Source organism: Chlamydotis macqueenii, chromosome 6 (genome assembly GCF_036417535.1).
Source record: "Chlamydotis macqueenii isolate bChlMac1 chromosome 6, bChlMac1.mat, whole genome shotgun sequence".
Classification (NCBI taxonomy): Eukaryota; Metazoa; Chordata; class Aves; order Otidiformes; family Otididae; genus Chlamydotis; species Chlamydotis macqueenii.
This window is the reverse complement of record NC_141561.1, coordinates 26,944,673-26,958,708: the sequence shown is the minus strand read 5'-3', so window position 1 is coordinate 26,958,708 and position 14,036 is coordinate 26,944,673. Positions and strand designations below refer to the sequence as shown.

Here is a 14,036-nt window from a genome sequence, read left to right as displayed (position 1 = left end):
TGAGGATCAGCTCATGAGCCCTTGAAACACTTAACATGGGTAAAGACAGATGTGCCTGGAAAGTCTGCTTTTGAGGAGGCAGGAAGATCTTGCTGGGCTTTTGAGATGTTCCGTTCACCCTACCCAGATAAAATCAATACTCCAGAAAGGGAGTCGACTGGTAGGGGGACCACTGAAGTTCTGGTTATGGAAGCCTACCACTTTCTTGCCCTTTTTGAGGGGAAATAGATACATTTTAGAGCAGCATTATTTGGGTTATAGCAGATATGACATGCTTGTGTGTGGATTTTTTTTTTTTTTTTTTTTTTTTATTGCAACAGACTATATTCGCACTTTTACCTGGGACAAAAAGCTTGAAATGGTGGTGAAGTCAACTGGCATCTTGGGAGGACAAGGTAGGTCCAGAATGAAAGCAAAACTCTTGATCATGTTTCCTTGTTACCTGGAAGCTTCCAATAACTGTGCTAAAAAAGCCACAACTTCCACACCGTGCAGATTTGCAACACTAGATTAAGTTGCTGAAAACAGGGGAAGAAATAACAAGTTTCATTGATCTGCCTCCATGGGTGACCCTTTAAGTCTGTAATTCCTGGGAATAGGGTAAAAGTAATCTACTTATGAGACTGTTCTTTTCTTTTTTTTTTTTTCTTTTTCTTAGTTACCAGCTACTCACACGTAAACTTTGTTACCCGTACAGAGATACTAGCAAAAAACCTTGGTGCCTGGTTTCAGAGGATGTTTTCTGAGTCCAGAAAATCATATATACTCTGAGATGTTAGTGTGGAGGAATCTTTATCAAATGATTAACTACTGCCCATATTTGGGGAGCTGAGGAGTTCCCTTTGTGGAAATGAGTAGACTAGCTTCTGTGCAGCACTGCCTAGTGTTGGCCTCAAGTCAGTAGGAGGATTATAAAGAGAAGGGAAGGGGAACACTTGCTGTACCACTGCTCAGGTGTCTGTAGAGGATAAGAGTGTGTCCATAGTGTGAAATTCTTTGTGGGAGAAATTTACATCTCTGCTGGAAAACCTTCACTGTAAACAGGAGAAGAGAAAAAGAAACAAACTGATCAGGGCTGATGTAAAAAGCCTAGATGTTTCGTCCAACTTCAGGTATTAGGGATCTAGACCTTGATCTGTCTTTTCTCCTAAAAGTTTAAAATAATAATTAAAAAAAAGAAAAGGTGGCTGATAACACTTGTTGGTTCCAAGACCCTCTCATGTACAGTATGCCTTCATGATTAGGCTATCTGGTGTTGTATTCTTGTGTGATACCTGTCTGTACTCTTTTGCCTGTTTCTAACTGCTCTTGTCTCTTACATATTAGGTAAGATGCCAACTGTGGTCTCTCCAGAACTGTACCGGACCAGGTTTTGTGAAGCTATGGACAAGTATTTCCTGATGGTGCCAGACCATTGGACAGGACTGGGCCTGAATTGCTAAGCTAAAGCCCATATTGGGAAAGCACAAGAGGACAATGACACTATAGGCCACTTTCTTCCTGCGATTTGTCCAGCAGTAAGCAAGAGGATTGCAGTTCCATGTCTACATTGACCATGTGTGTCATGTTGTGAAGTGTGAAATCTGCTTGTTGCACTTTAAATCCTGTCTTGGAGGCTGGTAAGCAAACTAGCCTCACTAGGCTGTAAGGTACCACTGAACAGCGTTGATAAGAGACATTCCCCCTGTCAGTAGGGAAGGGGATGCTATCTCCATGTAAGAGCACTGAAACAGATACTATGCAGATCATGATGGTGTAGAAGTACGTGATCTCTGTAAGTCTTGCACTACCTGAGTGGTGTTGAATATGAGCAGCTCATGTTTCTGTAGTGGATGCGTGGCACTGCAAATGTGAAATAATCCCCTCTCTGGGTGGGTGGGTGGGTGAGAGAAGAATGAAGTTAATTCCTGAATTCTGCTATTGTTGCAGTGGTCTGTAGCTGACCTATTTAGGATCCGTGAATAACTTGTCCTGGTTATGCTCTGTTGCTTCAGGTTTTCCTGGGGTCTGTAAATAGTTTTGTTCAGGGGTTTTTTTTTGTGTGGTTTTTTTTGTTGTTGTTGTTTTTTGTTGTTGTTGTTGTGGTTTTTTTTTTTTTTAAAAAGGCAGCTCCAGAGCTATAATGCCATATCACTACATCTTTTAAGTTATATTACTGCAGTACAACTCTGTCTTTATCTGTCATAATTTAATTTTAGCTGAATCCCATAAAAATGGGTTGTCATTCATCAGCATACTGCAAACTCCAAAACATATCCCTTCAATCCTAAGAGGTATTTTGATCTGAATGTTGCCCAAATCTCTGGAAACAGATAACTAAAAAAATATACCCTTTAATTTAACAGGCTTGATTAATTGTAGTTATGAAGCTGATTAACCCTTTCCTTAGCAGTAATTTGCTAGACAAAATGAAGCGTACTCCCTTAGAGTGACAACTTTCTCCTTAATGAAACCATCATTCCTGGCAGATCACTTCAAATCCATTTCAGTTCCCCAAGACTTTCAAATAATGCATTTACCTCATGGTGAAACTTTGCCAGGAGAATGTTTTTCTTGCATTCATGACATGCTGATGAGAATGAGCATCCATATCTCATCACACTGGTCAGTCCAAATGGAAAAACTGTTTTCAGCAGTATTAGTTGGTGGGGTTTTTTTTTTTGGTTGTTTTTTTTTTTTTTTTTTTTTTTTTTTTTGTACCACTGAGATGAATATAGTTGTCTTTTTCTGTAAAAAGATAAACTTGAACTAACAGGTATCTTGTATGATGGATAAAGATGTGCAGAGATCTGTGAATCTCTATGTTATGAAAATAAGCACTTCTTTCAATTTTTATTAATTTTTACCTGGTTTTGTAGGTGATGAGTTTACTTTTAGCTGCATTATAATATAGGCCAGTAAATAAAAGTGGGTTTTTTTAAATGAGTTTGAGAGGCAAGAATACTGTCCTTTGACTTCCAGTCTCTGATGGAAGGACTTGAAACAAACATGGAGTCTGGGACAGTATAGCTCTTTATAACCACTTGCTCATTCTGACCAGTTGCCTGGTAATGCCATCTTCACTGTAACTATGGATTGATGGCTTTTTGTTCACTCCCTGTGTTCAGTATTTTCTTCTGCAGCCGATGATGGCGGTGGCTCTGTTGAAGAGTAACATCTGGGCAGCACTAAGAAAGGAAAAGGCCAGCAGTGAGAACTGAACTGTTGGTTCCAAAACCACTCAATGCAGCTCAGGTCTGAGCTGCCAGGTGGCAAGTCATTTGTGTTGCAAGAAGCCTTTCCCACCCCATTGCAAAGCCCTACTGGAGGATGAGCAAAGCTGCTGATCTTGAAGCAGCAGAAATGAAAGTATTCTCACTTCCTCTGTGCAATGTAATCATTATTTCTGGGGGTGCATTGTTGAAGGCTGCAGCGACTTGTGCTGTGGAAAGATGACACAGTACTTCTTGCTGTCTCTGGCCCAGAATCCTTTTGGTCCAACACAACGTATCAGGTACAGCTGACCACCTCTGGGACATCTTGCTTCCTATGTTGAAATGTACTCCCAGGATGGCTAGCTGTGTGCAGGGCCTTGTGTAATGAAGGACCAACCAGTCCATCAGCTCAATGCTACTCTCACTACTTTGGCTTCTACCTTCTGTCTCGGTCCATCAATGTGAAAGAGCATGCCATGCAGCCTGAGTCTGTTCCAGTCTCAGTTAAAGTTTACATGTGTTATTCCTTCTTCCCCTCCTAAAGTTTACAGGGAAAAATCTTGACTTGCCTGACCAGCTAAGGTGACCCAACAGCAGCTGGTTATGTTATCTTCCACTTTGTCAGTATGTGGATTGCTTGATGGACTTTGAATATGGGCAGTGTCATGGCATCTGCACTAGGCTAATACAGAGCTTTGATGTGCTGGCCTTGTCCTGTCACCAGTAATCCTTACTCCAGTGATGTGTGGCTGCTCTATACTGCTTGACTTCCAGAGTTCCAAGCAGTTGGCTCTAAAGCAACATGATCATCTAACTGTAGCTGATGTTCCTGTGTACATGACAGCATGAGGCCCTCAGCACTGTAAAAGTGAGAGAACCTTCTGCCAGCCAGCTATTTTGTAGTCTGTGAATGCAGAGCCCAGACATGTGAATTGTGACCTGTTTGACTGAAGTTATAGCAGTTGGAGAGATTTGCAGGAGTGATTTTGAGCTGGCATCAACAATTAACTTTGGGTCAGGATGTGGCTGCTAGACTAGTCCTGAACAGATTGGAGTAAAAGCAAACTGCTTGTCATGGGTAACACAGTAGCTGTAGTACCTAATGGAATTGGGACATCTTTGGGTGCCATGTGACATAAAGGTGTAAGGATTGGTAGTTCATATCCCAGCAGCTGAAGAGTTGCAGAGATCTTCTCAAACATTCCCTTTTCAGAATAAGAATTGTCCTGGCATTTCACTTGCTACAAAGCTGACTTTCTCAAAAGGAGAGCAATACTTCATGCAGAAGAGATCTCCGAGTGAGCTCCTTGTGGGGCTGTGTTAGGTCTGTGTCCCTGCAACATGCCTAAGGATGTCCTAGGGGAACAGCCTAGGTATTACGTGAGCCCTTTGATTAGAGGGGGTTTTTTTTGTGTCTTTATAACACAGGTTTAGCATATATGTGTGTAAGCAAATCCCAGTTGCAAACGTGAAGGCTGCGTTTTTTCAGAGCTACAGTGGCTTTTTTTCTTCTGTTGTTTTGATCAGAGGCCTTGTGACAAACGTCTAAATCTTGTCCCAGTCAGAAGTGATGACTTGCTTTGAGTCATCTTGTAGACAGCAGAATGCCTTGTAGTGGCCCAGCGATGCATTTTGTCTCCTAAAAGCACATGAGGGACTCTTGCTGGTTAAGTAGCTCTGCTGGGCTTAGGGGAGTTACCTGTGGAGTGGACTTCCCTTTGTGAGAATGACTAAAACAAAATGAATCGCTCACTACCAGGTGGCCAGACTAATTATTATTCAAAGCACTTAATGTACCATAATGTATGTATTTCTAATCTACCTTGGTTCAGCTGTATTTTATAAAATTAATGTAGTAAACTATTTGAGAATAACTGCCTTGACTACTTGGAGAATCAAAATGTAATGTATATAGATACAAATAAAGTGACTAAGATATACTTGAGTCTATTCCATGTGGTGGAGCAGTTAGGTCTCATAACATCTCATTTTCTTGATCAGAGGCTAAGCCCTCTGCTTACTCTGCAGCAGTTGAGCTGTTGGATGTTGCCAGCTTTGCGTGCAGTGTAAGCATGCCCGTCATGTCTCTATACCTTGCAGCTCATCTCCTCCAATGGAGCAGAACGTCGGCAGCTCTCCAGGGCGGTGGCAGCAGAATGTGCAAACAACCTTTCATGTGCTTATCTCACCTTCTCCCCAGCTGCTTTCCAACACAGTGCTGTGTGAGACAGGCATCCAGTTTTGTCCAGCAGATAGTGGTGTTGCCGTGGCACAGTTCTTCCAAGAGGTAGAACACGTTCCTCAGGAAAAATTTCCAGGTATTTCCATAGTCTTCTCTTAAGCAGACTACTTAAAGACAAAATCCAAGGAGGTCTGAAAATTTAATGGCATATCTTGATTGCTTCATATTAGCCTGGTATGTAGTAACCTCTCTTAAAGCTAAACATGATGTGTGATTAGTTCTGGGAAGGGGGCTTGTTGGTTCTTAGAAAATAAAACTCAGTCTAAAATAGAAGGATTTTACCTGCATTATGCACCATCACCACTTCTGCCAAGTGAGTTTGAGTTCTTTTGTCTGCTGCAATATGAAACTGCATCAGAAGCTGTCCCACTGTGGGGGTGTGAGCCAAGCAAAAGGTGGGATACTCAATTCAGGGGCAGTGCTGCCTTATGCTGTAAAGTGAGGGGATTCTGGCATGAAGTTGAAAAGCACAAATGGAGGGTTATTGGAACAGCATTCCACTAATACAAGTGGGACTGCCAACATCTAGTAAAGGTCAAGGTTTTGTGCTCTAAGCAAACTTCTCTTAATCGGTACTGAAGTCATCAGTATTAGAAAATGAAACTAATTGCATGGGTTTTCCATTGATGTAACTGATGGTATGAGACATGGGTCAACTTCCCCACTGCCGCCTTGATTTAGACAATACTACTATGAACAAAACCCAAACAAACGAACAAAACAAAAAAAAAAGAAAAAGTTGGGGTTCGTCATCTCAGTCTATGCTGTAATGTCTCAATTTGAGTCCTATGGACAACAAACTGAGGCTCCACGGCAGGAACAACAAAGAATACTTCAGTTTTAGTCTGGAGGTTTTAAGTCGGTGCATATACCGAGTAACTTTGCAAACAATGATTTGGAAAAGCTAAGCCATCCCTCGTTTCTCACTGTTTTCAGGACACAGGACTGGGAATCTGGCACACTAGAGATTGAACATCTAGCTGTGCTAGACACTGATACTAGCCTAGTATTGCCACTGAGATACTAAAGTAATAACAGGAATCTGAGCTCCTGCTGTGGTGCCTTGGTTTATTGCTAGAACTCTGTAAGGGACAAAAAGAACCAAAACAATAAACCACTTCAGTTTATGGTGAGAGGAGGTTTGTGTATATCTTTAAATGTGTGCCTGGAAGCAGAGCCTGCTTCTCAAAAGATTAAGTATGACAGAAACAGATGGTAAGAGTGGGCTGGGGGCTGGTTCAGTAATCCAGCAGAATCAGCATGAGCCCCAACATATGCATCCTATTACAATGCCTTGTTCTCCAGCCCCTGCTGCCTCTTATGGTGTGAAAATCCTGCACCAAGTGATGTGGGTGAGGACAGAAAGCAATGTTTAGTTTGAATGATGAAAACCAATGCTGAAATATCTGTGGTTATGAATTACTGTCATCCTACATATTGAGTCTAAGCTTTGCAGAGCTCCAAGCAAGCTAGTTTCTTACCCACCATAAAGTCTGTGTTCTTGAATGTTTCCAACGCACACGGTTGTCATCCTACAAAACTGTGCTCCTTCACACAGCTTGTGCCAGTTAGAGAGGCTGTCCTCAGTTTAACTTCTGCAGTAGCTTGCAATGATACATGAAAGCGGAGTTGTTAGCAGCCAGCCAACTCCTTATCACCTCTGTGTTTTTTCCTTAGGTGAGATTCTTTCCTGCTGTGTCACTTGTGGAGCTGCTTTCATTGCGTGTCCTTTTCTCTGATTATAGGTAGCTTTTCTGTTGGAGGCCGTGCTTGTAAATCTCTGTAGGTAAACTTGCGTTACTAGAATTAGCTGACATAAGGTCTCTGGTCCTAATCTGAAGACTTTTTCTAAGCCCGTTCTGAAGGCTAACTAACTAGTCCTTAGTCCTTGCAGCCTTAGCAAGCAGTCTTCTGACTCTTTCCAGTTGTTTACAGCTGTATTAAGTAAACAAGTTCTGGAAACAGGAGAAACATTCTACATATGCAGGAGCTGTGGTGTGAGGAGTCCTGAGGAGAAAGAATAGAACTTTGGTAGTGAAAGGTCCATTGCAATCAATAGTTTTAGGATTCCAGAACTGGCTGTACATGTCAATATGCAAGATGAGTTGTAAAATCTCATTGCCATACTGAAGGAGAGGTGTCTAGGCTTAGTAATTATACCTTCACCTTTGAAGTGCTGAAGATGACTTGTGTGGGGAAAATAGCAAGCATGTGAAAAAGCAAGCATGTCGGTGGAGGAAGAATGTGAGAGAAGAGTATAAAAGCTGATTTGGCAATTATCGTATTGGAAAGTTATTCTTACAGAAGGGTGTGTTTTGGCTGCCAGAAATAGAAGAATCCTGCCTTCAGCTCTGAGGATTTTGTGGTGCTTCATCTATGAAGCTGACAAAGACAAGGTGGGAGGAAGAGGCACAAAAGTTACGAAGAAAAATGAGAACCCCCTAAAACAGGTAAGAGTGTGCCTGTGGCTGAAGTAGTAAATTACTGAGAAATACTCCCTATTGTTCCTTAGAACTGTTTAGCCTTTGGTTACCTGCCCATGATCCTGAAATTGCAGTTTTGAGTGAAGATTCCTAGACTTTGTCTTTAAAACAGAACTTCATGTATTACAAGGTCCTGTACATTGTTATTTGTGTTTGGCATAGGGACAAAATAATTTAAAAGCTTACTGCAGTTAGTGTGCTCTTTACACTGAGAAGGTAAGTATGAGGAAAAAACCCCATTGATTACTGTATAGTTACAGGAGCAGATTACAGATGGCTTTGTTTTGCTTGTAAAATGTAAGCTGTTTGAGGGCCTGCGGGAGGCCAGCTCCTGAATCGTCGCTGCCACCTGCTGTCACTGGTTCAAATTTTCAGTTCATCCTCTAGTGTGAAGGCTGGCTATATGTTTGCTTAAATTACTTCACAGGATATAAAAATTGTAGAGAAAATATGATCTTAGTGGCAGTTCTATATTGTTTTCCAGATATCTAAATGTGTTGTGAGTCTACCTCTGAAGAAGTGGAGGACTGAAGTCCCTTAATAGCATGTGTGCTATTCAGTGAGGACAGGTGTCTCTTCTGTTAGTATCTATAGTCAGTAGAAACGTGATGGCTGTATCCTGCTCCTTGTTGAAGGAAGGCTGTTTGTACTGAGGATCCTGGGCCTGTGGAATTTGCTTCTCAGTTTCCATCCAAAACAGGAAGAAAAGAGTGGTGATCTCAGTATGTCTACACAAAACCAGTTTACAGCCTTTTGTGATATGAACACAGTACTCTGTGGTTTTTTTTTTTTGTTTGTTTGGTTTGTTTTGTACAGAGAAAATACTTTTTTAATTCCAAGTTATCTGCTAGTTAGATACGTTTCTATAGTAATGTGTTTTTATAGATATATTCTATAGTAAATAGTAGTTGAATATGGTATAGGGTTTGAATAGTGATTACTCTTACTATAGAAATGTCAGAATTCATGACTACTGTAACTTTTATTGACTTGTTTAGTTTTAGGTGAAACCTCCTACTTTCTTCAAATATTTCTCATCAGAATGTGGCTGGAGCTGTCTTGTGTGCTTGAAGCTGTCTGTCAAAGCAGCAGACAGCTCTGTGTTCCCATCTCAGAGCACTCTTCCTTTCACTGGCAATGACATCTCTGCCCATTCTTGAATAGCACACCAAGCCTAATAGCCATAAAATCCAAATTAATTATAATATTTTCATATCCAGTTTCTGTAGGCATCCTTATTTATATGCACAGAATATACAGCAAATGAAGGCATATGTTAAGGACTGAATCAAAGTAAATTTAATGACTGAAGTGATTTTTACTAAAGGGACTTAGAGAAAAAAATTCAGGCAGTTTAACCGTTTACTGCTTTTGCCTCAGCCCTGCTTCTCTGTTGAACTGTAAGCATTGAGTGGGTAGTTGATGCAGCTGAGGGCCCAGCACACACTCACTCCTAGAGTCCTTGGCAATCTTTGCAGAAGGAGAAGGCTGGGATCACTGGCCTGGTGCACTGCTCCAATACAGATCCCTGAAAGTGACGCCTTACACAGTACTGCTTAAACTGGAGAGCGAGCAGTGAACTGATGCAGTAATGCCAACCTGTGTTAAAGATGCAAAGACATTTAATGATCAAAATACTGATGTGGTCTTCCAGTACCTCAAGGAGGCCTACAAGAAAGATGGGGAGAGGCTGTTCAGTAGGGCCTGTTGCGACAGGACTAGGGGTAATGGTTTTAAAATAGAGGGAGGTAGATTTAGATTGGATATTAGGAAAAATTTTTTTGCAATGAGGATTGTAGAGCACTGGGACAGGTTGCCCGGAGAGGTGGTGGATGCCCCATCCCTGGAAATGTTCAAGGCCAGGCTGGATGAGGCTCTGAGCGACCAGATCTAGTTGGGGATGTCCCTGATCCTTGCAGGGGGGCTGGACTAGATGACCTTTGAAGGTCCCTTCCAACCCAAACCATTCTATGATTCTATGACATTTAATGATCAAAATACTGATGTCCACATTGAATTCTACAATAGATGTTAAAAAGACTGATACTAATTTACACCAGTATCATTTGCTAGTGTACTTAGTGGCTTCTGAAGCTTTTCAGGTTAGGACAAATGGAGCAGTTAAAACTTGGTTGTCTTTGAAACTCAGTATGCTTAGGAAAGTAGGGGACCTGCTTGTTGTACTCAGTGATTCATCTGGAGTTAATTCTAATTTTAAGGGCATGCATGCTCTTATTTAAGATGAACCTGTCTGTTAGATCCCTGTGCTCTACTAATTATTCTGCAGCAGGATAACATTCTGAAGTAAAAGTTGTGCAGATTGCAAGTGACACTTCTGCTCTACTCTTTTCTGCTATATTTAATATGATGCCCCTTTATTCTCAGCTAGGCAAATATAAATATGAAGTTCTGTAGGAACCTGGTCTTTTCCGTATAGTGCACGTGCATAGTTGTGTACTGTAGCTTAGCCCTTAGTCCTCAAATACTTTGAGAACAGAAAGGTGAAAAGATGACAAAGCGCCTACCTGTCTTAGCTGAACTGAGTGCAGCTATGCATGTAACACCACATCCTACACAGAGATACTGCATCTTGTGTGATGCCTTAAGCACAAAGACCTATGTTATTACAGCTGTAATTCCCCACCTGGGCCTTATTGTAACAGCAGTGACTGTGGAACAGAGGTGCCCTACAGCTGCAGCTGCATGAGAGCGTGCTCACACTGAAAAAGAAGAAAGCAAAATAGAAGGTACTCCCAGAACATCAGCTGGTACTTTGTGGCTCTAGTGGCTGGCCAGGCATACAGGTACTTTCTTGCATGCTGTTCCAGCCTCAAGCCTGAACAGAAAAATTTTCCGCTATAAACACAGTTCACTTACTTTAGTATATAATTGGAATAACAAATTCATTCAAAACATAATGATCCGGTGATCAAAGGTAAGATAATAAAGTAAGTGAATATAATTACTGAAAAGAGAGCATTGAGTTACAGTTGCAGAGAGGATGGGAATATAGTAGCTTTTCTCTACAGTTTACATAGGATATTTTTCTAATATAGCCTCAGCAAAAATTAAACACATATTATCCTGGATGTGGGCTTCTGTTACTGGACTGGCTGAGATCTTCTGATATAACAAAAGTAAACTATCTACCTGATGAAAAAGTTGTATATCTAGGACAGGACAACTGGCATTGCTTAATGTACGCATATGCACACAACAAGAGGAAGAAAATGTTTTCTTTTTATACCAGGATTATAGAAACTATCTGAAACACATCCTATAGGGAGAAAATGATTTTCTGGAAACTCTAGGTCTGCTGTATGAATTTCTAATGGTTGAAAGGATCTGTAATCAATTCTGGTTAAAGCGTGTTCTTTTTAATGTGTCTGGTACTTGATAAGGATGGAAAAGAAAAGAGTAAGGTCATTCTTTATGTGGCTCTGTGTTAGCTTATAATATGCAGAAATTATATCTATTTCTTCATGTAAGTTTGAGCTGCCTTATGGAAAAACAGTATTCTGCTTTCTGTCCCTTAAGCCCTAGAAAGCAGAGAGTATCTTTAAGGCAGTTATTTCCCATTCCAGCTCAGTTGTATAGTAAGAATTCACCAGAACTTACTTGTTTTTACTGTGTATCATATTCCAGAAAAAACCCCTAACCCTTACTTAATTCAGCTCTTGAATGTTTTTTTGAAACACTGACATTTAAGTAACATAGACATTTTCTTACAAGACGTGTGGGCTTGCAAAGAATACATGCCAAACGTTAACAGACACCACTCTAGTCTTAGTCAAGAAATAGTCTGCAGAATACACTGATCACATTACACGTGCCCAACTAACTGTAATTAATTTCTGTTGGCAGCTGCTAACATATGTAGAGAATTCTATTAAAGCTTAGAAAATCAGCAGTTCAAGGAGGAGTCTGCTTAGTGTTGGGGGTAAGTACTTAGTGTCCTGTTGATGGTGTACCTTTAGCTGTTTACTATCCAAAGTGTGGTGGCTTACAGATAAATAGAAGAAAAAATTAGTAATGAATTCTAGCATAGAGAGAAGATCAAGATTGAAAGTATTTGGACTTGGAATGTTACTGTTTTCAGATGCAAAGTTTCAGTAAATGAAATAAGTTATTCTAGTGCATTCATGGTGAAAGCATTAAATTTTAAAGCATTTTAAATCTTTTTATAAATTGATAAAAATATGCATAACTTCCACAAGTAATTAAACCTGAAGCATGCCCATGAATAGAAAAACTTAAACTTGCCAAGCTTGATCAAAATGTGATCTTTCCAACTGCAGACCATATAAAACCAGTATGTTGCTTGAAACTTCTGCTATATTCCCTGTATTCTATTTTTATGCCTTTTAGCAACAGCAGGAGCTAAAGAAGAAGCCAAATGTGTCTTGGGAACTTTCTTGTTTTAGTATAAGGCATGAGAGCTTATCAGTTCAGTGACACTAAACAGCCGTAGAAGTCCTTCTTTTAATTAAAACAAAATAGGATGCCAAAGATAAATTTAAAAGCCATTAGGCCTCCATATGTACTATGCCACCTATTGTACAGCATACATGTATTTTGTGTTTTATTATATACTGCCCTTATTATGGGTACTTACACAAGAAGGAAGCCTCATGGTCTGCTGCTTGTAATGTGAGAAATTTGGCAAGGCTGCCGATGTTTACTTAATACCTGGCAAGTCCTAAGCAATGGACACCCTGGAGACTGCTTGTGCCCTGCTTTGGCTTGATTGTTTTGTGGCATTCAGTCAAAACCCACAGGTCATCACACTTGTCAACCCAGTTGAACAGTCACACTATAGGATGGTGCTAGGAAAGGAATAAAGAATAAGGGATAAGAAACACTATCTGCAGGTAGCTCCAGGGAGAAGTGGAACAATCATCTTGGTCGTATGTTGAGAGTGAAACTGAAATTTACTCTCGAGAGGAAAGAGGGAGACCAAGGACTGGTGCAACATTATTTAAAATCAGAGTATTCATTCACATACTGTTTTGGAGTAATCTTCCTTTTTTTTTTTTTTTATTGCTTGGATATGTGAATTTGAAGGTTTTTCATTTAAAATATAAAATGTATCATATGGTATATATTTAAGTATCAAAACGTATATATATAAGCATCAAAACAGTTACTAAAATCTGACTCGAACCTGCTTTGAACTAGGCTTGGCATTGTGGGTCGGGGAGTATATTCCTACATAGTTGTTGACCAATACAATTCTTCATTGTGTTTTGAGATTTTTTTTTTATTATTCAGGGTGGTTCTGTGGTAGAGGGTTGTGGTTTTTTGGTTTTTTTTTTTTGTTGTTGTTTTTTTTTTAAATATAACTTCATTTCTGAAGAATGAGGCAATGCTGACACCTCCATGATTCTATAGGAGAAAACTGAATGACCTGGCTCCTTCAAGTTGTTCCTACTTAAAAACAATGCTGCTCCTGTAGTGTTTTCAATAACCAGTTTAAATCCTTAATTAGTAAAAATTGGATCATCAGGTAATTATTTGAATTTGTCCTTAGAGAGGGTTGGAGACACAGCTATGTATAAGATTTTTATTATGCACTGCATTTTCCCCAAGCTTATTGAAAACAGTCCAAAAGGGCAGCTGGTAAAAAAAAACTCATTAAAAGTTCAAAAAATGTCTTACAAACCTACAGCTGCCTCTCTCTATTTGTTATGAAGAGCATTTTTCCCCATTTCCACATCCATTTGGTCTCTTAGAAATTTATAAAAAACTAGATGCAAAGACTGTTATGATACAAAATGAAACATTAAAAATAACTTTATTCATATTGAAATGAAATCCTCTTCCCCACAGCCTAAATAACTTTCAAAATGTGCAACCTGAACAAAGTAAGTCAGTGTAGAAGGTATTTTGATAAGGATAGTAGTGTTGTCTTTTCATAGAAGTTATCTATATACTTCAAATTACTGGACAAGAAGTGATAAAGTAACTTTTTACAAAAAGCTGAAATATGAATAGAGCCAGAGTAAAGCCAGAAAGTTCTTATGCTACCATTCTCTTATGGAGGAGACTGCTCTGAAGCACTTTCTTTTTTCCCCTACTAATTTATTCTTGTTAGCAGAAATAAGAGAGAAACTGTAC

At 39.9% G+C, this 14,036-nt stretch overlaps 1 protein-coding gene across 6 annotated transcripts in view; it reads left to right on the top strand.

The window, feature by feature from the left end:
* PIKFYVE (phosphoinositide kinase, FYVE-type zinc finger containing) overlaps nt 1-5,134 on the top strand; it is a 71,188-nt gene extending 66,054 nt beyond the window's left edge. For all 6 annotated transcript variants that reach the window (XM_086751350.1, XM_086751348.1, XM_086751346.1 and 3 more), the window contains 3 exons: nt 321-395; nt 1,327-2,072; nt 2,106-5,134. In XM_086751350.1, the coding sequence (XP_086607476.1) occupies nt 321-395; nt 1,327-1,442 (191 nt within the window). In that variant the 3' untranslated portion in view covers nt 1,443-2,072; nt 2,106-5,134. The remainder of the gene's footprint in view (nt 1-320; nt 396-1,326; nt 2,073-2,105) is intronic.
* The last annotated feature ends 8,902 nt before the right edge of the window (nt 5,135-14,036 follow it).